The following is a 5958-nucleotide window of genomic DNA, read 5'->3' as shown; positions in this document are numbered from 1 at the left end:
AAAAAATATTTGGATTGGGGGGGGAGGAGAAGGGTTGGGATTGGGGGGGAGGGGGGAGGCTGGGAAGGGATGTGAAGGGTAAACCAAAGGAGGAGGCTGCAATGCTTGGTAATAAATGTACGCATTATCCTGCCCATGTAATTGTAACCCCTCTGTACAGTATGTTCACAAATAAAAAATAAATAAATTTAATAAAAAAAGAATATTTGAACAAAAAAATATTTGGATTTTGGAATACTCGATGTTTTTATTTAATTTTTGCAGTACTAAAGCTTAAACTCAGGGCCTTGTTCTCACTAGTGCATTTCAGATTTTTTTTTAATTTCTGGACAAGGGATGCTCAACCAGTAAAGTCTCTGTAAGTATTCCAAAATTTGAGAAACGCTGAAATTCCAATTTTCCTATTCCCAAGCATTTTGAATGATATACTTAACCTGTAACTCATTGTGGTTACATTTCCTATTAAAAATGTTGAGCAATTTTGCATGTGTTTATTGGCTCAGACTAGTTGAAGAAACAACTATTGAGATTCTTTGCCTGTTTTTAAATTGATTTGTAGGAGTTCTTTATATATTATGGACAGTGGTTCTTCATCAGATATATGTGACAAATATATTATTCTATTCTATGGGCTGTTTTTTCACTTTCTTGAGCAAGTATGAAGTTTATAAATTTGAAGAAGTCTAATTTCTTTTGTTGCTTGTGTTTTGGTTTTCATAGCTAAGAAACTATTGCTTCATCCCAGGTCACAAAGATTTATGTGTATGTTTTCTTCTGAAAGCTTTATACCATTTGCTATTATGTTTAGTTCTTCAATCAATCTCAAGTTCATTTTTATGTATGATATGAGCAAGGGCCCCAATTTTACTTTTTTGCTAGGCAAGTGTTCTACCTCTAGGCCATATCCCCAGTCCCTTAACTTTACTCTTTTATATGCGGGTATCTAGTTCCCTTTGTTGAGAAGACTTTTATTTCCCCATAATATTGGTACCTTTCAAAAAAATCAACTGACCATAAGTATACCTGGTCTTATTCCATTTATCTATGTCTGCCCTTATGCCAAAACTGCAGTCTTGACTACTGTAATAAGTTCTGAAATAGGTAAATGCGTCGTCTTCCAGCTTTTCTTACCCCCCTCCCCATGGTAGGGATAAAATCTAAGGCCTTGTGCATGCTAGGGAAGCATTCTACTACTAAACTAAACCCCCCAACCTCAAATTTGTTCTTTTTCAAGCTTGCTCTGGCTAGACTAGGTCTGTTGGATTTTCATGTGAATTTTAGGATCAACATTGATTTCTGCAAAGAAGTCTGATGGGGTTTTAGCAGAGTCTTTGTCACTTTGGGAAATGCTGCCATTTTACCAACATTTTCTAATCGATGAACATGGGGTATCTGTTTACCAAGGTCATCTTCCATTTCTTTCAAAGATGTTTTGTAATTTTCAGAGTATACATTCTTCACTTCTGTTAAAGATTCATAAGTATTTTATTCTTTTGGTGTTATTGTAAATTAAATTAAAACATTATGTTTCCTCATTTCTACTGCATAAAAATACTATTTTTGTATGTTGGTTCTGAATCCTGAAAACTAGTCAAACTCTTTCATTTTTAGATTACTTGGGATTTTCTATATATACAGGATCATATATGCAAATAGTTTTACCTCTTTTCCAATCTAGATGCCTCTTAAATTTTTTTTCTTAACTTGTTCTTATATTATTTACTTATTGGCAGTATTAGAGTTTGAACTCAGGGCCTCAAGCTTGCTAAGCTTAAGGTGCTCTACCACTTGAGCCATGCTTTTTGCTATTTAGGAGATATAGTTTCCTAAGCTTTTCTGTCTGGCCTAGCTTCAAACTGGTCCTCCAGATCTTAGCTTCCTGAGTAGCTGGGGTTACAGGAGTGAGCCACTGGTGCCTTTCTTGATTTATTCTCACTTTTAAAATTATTTGCTAAAGCTCATAGAACTCATAAATGTTATAGACCATAATAGACAATTTGCCCCATGAAAGTTAGAATGTGTTTGTGACTTTAACTAAGCTTCATTATCCCACAATACTGTGAAATTTGGGGAATTATGTAACCACTTAACCACAATAAAAAAAATTGAAAAAAATAAAATTATTTGCTAGATCCTTTTGTCTTCATCACATACCAATAACAGAGAGCTGATAAACTTATTTTATAGGAAACAGAGGAAGGCACATTACCTGATATGGAGGTCCCAGAGCAGGCTAGGATGAAAACTGAGCTGTGATTGTGTCCCAGATGAATGTCCACTTTGGGGTTTTTGCATTAGTAAGTAAGAACCTCCCAAAAGAATTACCTATCATTGCAAATTCAGTAAAGTGAAATTTTACAGACAAAACCAAGTAACAATTTTAATTCAACGTTCTGATTACATTTTGCTATAAAATTGTGCAAATCCTCATGGTCTCAAGATGCCAGAGGGCTGAGCTTAACAAATGCACAACTAAGTGAGCCTCAGTGATGGAGCTCAGTTCAAAACCCCAAAACTGAAATAAAGGACAAAATCTTACAAGGGCTCTAGGCCAAAGGTTTCTTTATTGAAAGGCCTGTCCCTAATGTGTTCTGTGGTTTTGATTTTCAGTGGTTGTAACACCACTGACAGCAACATTTTGGGGAAAGAGCACAAGAATTCAAAGAGCTGCCTGGCCATGACTGCATGTAGTTGTAGGGAAAGTATGGCTTACATGCCAAGGACAAAGCAGCTTGGACTAAGAGCTTGGACCAAGATGAAAAGTAACCAGTGGTTTGCTCAGGGGATGCCTTGGCTCAGCTGGAGGCTCAGAAGCTTAGCAATAGAAATCATATTCCAGGGCTGGGAAGGTGGCTCAGTGGTAGAGTGCTTGCCTTGCATGCATGAGGTCCTGGGTTCGATTCCTCAGCACCGCATAAACAAAAAGAAAAAAACTGGAAGTGGTGCTGTGGCTCAAGTGGTAGAGTGCTAGCCTTGAGCTGAAGAGCTGAGGGACAGTGCCTAGGCCCAGAGTTCAGGCCCCATGACCGGACCCCCCCCCAAAAAAAAAGAAAAAAAAGAAACCATATTCCAGGAATATTCATCATGAAGTTCCAAGGTTGTAGCAGCTGCTTAGCCTGTGCAGTTTCAGTTAAAGGTCAAACCCTATAATAAACCTTTCCAAAGCTGAAGTTGCTGGGACCCCTGCTGAGGGGTGGGGAGAAATACTCAAGACCTGATCCACTCCCAAGGAAATAGTCAGCTTTATTTTCAGTCAGTGTAAAACAAGAAGCAATTTTAAGTTCCAGGGCTTCTCATAAGCCACCATCCTCTCCTCCACTTTCCCCAGAGTAGTATGACAAAAGGAAGTTCAAAACAGCTCAGGGGTATACCTACAAGTGAGTGTGAGTCTGTGAACACCTACATTTATAATATACTACACAAGTTTTAGTGTGGCTCAAAGTACAAGAAGGCATCCCTAACAATTCTTTCTTGCCTGGCTTCTGGTCTATCACCAGATTCTGTCCCTCTTGACTCTGAAGCAACTCTAGAATTTATGGCTTTCCCAGCACTCCACTCCCACCCCCCAGGTCAAGCAGTGCTCATTTCCCCTATGACCACTAACGCATACATCTTCACTGGAAATTTAAATCTGAATATGTCACTCACCTCCAGAAAGCCTTGCATGACTTCTCAAGGCTCTATGGGCAAAGTAAAACTCCCTCAGATCATCTGCAGGGAGCCCTGTGCAGTTGGATTCTTGCCACAGAATTTCATAAAAGCAGTAGATCCTGAAATTTCCTAGGGTTTATCATCCAGCTTTTGGAGCATATGTGTCTTGCAAGGGTCTTTCTTTCCCACCCAGTAACTATGGTGCAATCCATGTAATGAAGCTGTGTGATGTTCTGCAGGCTGCCCAGATAGTCCAGATCTCTCTGGACAATGACAGAAGGCAAGAGAGCACAGTTCTGGGGGGAAACCTGTAAGCAAACACTGTTGGCTGTTCCATAGGAATGACAAATATTCATGATCCTCCTATTTACTTGAAATAGAAAAAGACATATATGAAGTTTTTATATAACACCCAGTGGCCACAGATGTAAAAGAAATAAAAGATAGGGTGTGGCATGTGGCTCGTGGTAGGGTATACACCAAACATGTGCCATACCTGGGTTCAACTCCTAGCACAAGAAAAAGGATGGAGGGAAGGAAGAATAAAGGAAGGGAAAAATGGAAGGTGAGAAGGTGGAAGGAACAGGAAAAGAAAGGAAAAAGAAAAAAAAACAAATCAATAATCTTGCATTCTCTACCACAAAGAAGTAGACCTCTTGGGATCCAGAGGCCACACATTTCATTCCTAGGACTTCTCTGGTGACAGGAAGTTGCAGCTTCCAGTGAAGCCTGAAGCAGAAAAGGGCCCTTCAGAGGTCCAGGCAGCCAGGTAATTAGCCTAGCATTGGTATCAAGTAACCAAGCCATACTCCTGAGTGCTGAGAGTGTCAGCAGAATCCGCTGTAAGGGACAGAAAAGCAGATGATCTCAGGTGAACCCTAACTGATAAACTATGTTCACATCTACCTTTTCACTAATATCTGCTTTGACCACCAAGGCCTAAGTCACAGACACACAGAACTGAGTGCTGGGTGCTGTTCTTCCTCTGCCACCCCCCCAACTCTACCTCTCACCCCCCACCCTAACCATGGCCCACTGTACAACTGTTCATGACATAGGAGACAAGTCATTTAACTCTAGCTTGAGCATCGGCCCTGGTAATCAACTCCTAAAAGTTGAAAGAAGACAAAGGATAGGATATACTCCCAGTTACCCAAATGCTGCTGCCCCATGTTCCCAAGACCTATGGCTCCCTTTTAGGAGAACTCAGTTAAATGTGGTCAAACAGACCCTTTTGTTGCTAGCACATGTGGTCAGTGATTTGCTCCAGCCATATGATCTGAGGCACACTGCCTGTAAGACACCCACTTACCTTCATGCTACCCCATGCCCAGCTGTTGTGCTCAGCTCATGAATTCCCATTTCTCACATCAACCAGACAAGGAGGATCAACAACAGGAGTAACACTTATGGAGTATAAGTGTACTAGGAATGTCACATACTGATGATGTGGCTCTGTGATTTGCGCCTGTAGCATATATTCAAACAGTCCACATCTCTTGAGCATTCAAAGTCCTTCCATGCCTGCTGGCCCTTTTTTTCAAAATCTCTCACCTTTTGTGGATAAGCATCCCACAGACTTGCACCCTCCCCTGCTAGGACCAGACTCTAAACGTCACGAAGCTTCATTGCCTGCAGGCACATTCCTATTGCCAGGCCCTTGCTCACTGTGCCAGGCCCATACTTCTGACAATGTTCCACCCTGAGCAGATCCCATAGTAGTCAATACTGATGGCATACTCCTCTATAGCATTCTGCATTTCTGGGGGACAGGGGTTAAGGTTTCAGTCATCCCTAACCCAGGAACCAGGACAGAACTGACCAAAGGGGTTAGTAACTAGTACTTCCCAAGCCCATGACACACTTGGTATGTTTCAGGCAATTTGTTGTTGTTGTTTCAGGCAATTTGATCCTCACAACATCCCAAGGATGCAGGCACTAGTACTGATAGAGGCATGTGTATGGATGAGTACACCGAGGTTTGGGAAAGCCATGCCGCCTATCACAGTAGCAGACCAAGCATTCAGTCTAAGGAATTTGGTTCCATAAACTGTAATCTCAAATACTACCAATAAAATCATTTATTATTCTAGACACTTACTGGGAACCTATATTTAGTGAATAAAGTAAACCACTTCTCACCTTAATGAAATTTACATTAAAAAATAGCAAATAGGGTCTCACACCTATAATCCTAGCTACTCAGGAAGCTAAGATCTGAGGAATGAACTTTGAAGCCAGCCCAGGCAGAAAAGTCCATGAGTCTTTTGTAGAGCTATGCTCAAAGTAGTAGAATAATAGTCTTGA

General features: G+C 40.7%; 1 protein-coding gene across 1 annotated transcript in view; it reads right to left on the bottom strand.

Annotated features, from left to right (window-relative positions):
* Positions 1-4969, bottom strand: part of Scube2 (signal peptide, CUB domain, EGF-like 2) — a 119159-nt gene extending 114190 nt beyond the window's left edge. Inside the window, exon 1 of the mRNA XM_013028678.1 lies at positions 4964-4969. Coding sequence (XP_012884132.1) covers positions 4964-4969 — 6 coding nt within the window. The remainder of the gene's footprint in view (positions 1-4963) is intronic.
* Between the last annotated feature and the right edge of the window lie 989 nt (positions 4970-5958).

The sequence above is a fragment of the Dipodomys ordii genome, unplaced genomic scaffold (genome assembly GCF_000151885.1).
Source record: "Dipodomys ordii isolate 6190 unplaced genomic scaffold, Dord_2.0 Scaffold113, whole genome shotgun sequence".
Lineage (NCBI taxonomy): Eukaryota > Metazoa > Chordata > Mammalia > Rodentia > Heteromyidae > Dipodomys > Dipodomys ordii.
This window is presented reverse-complemented; position numbering and strand designations above follow the sequence as displayed.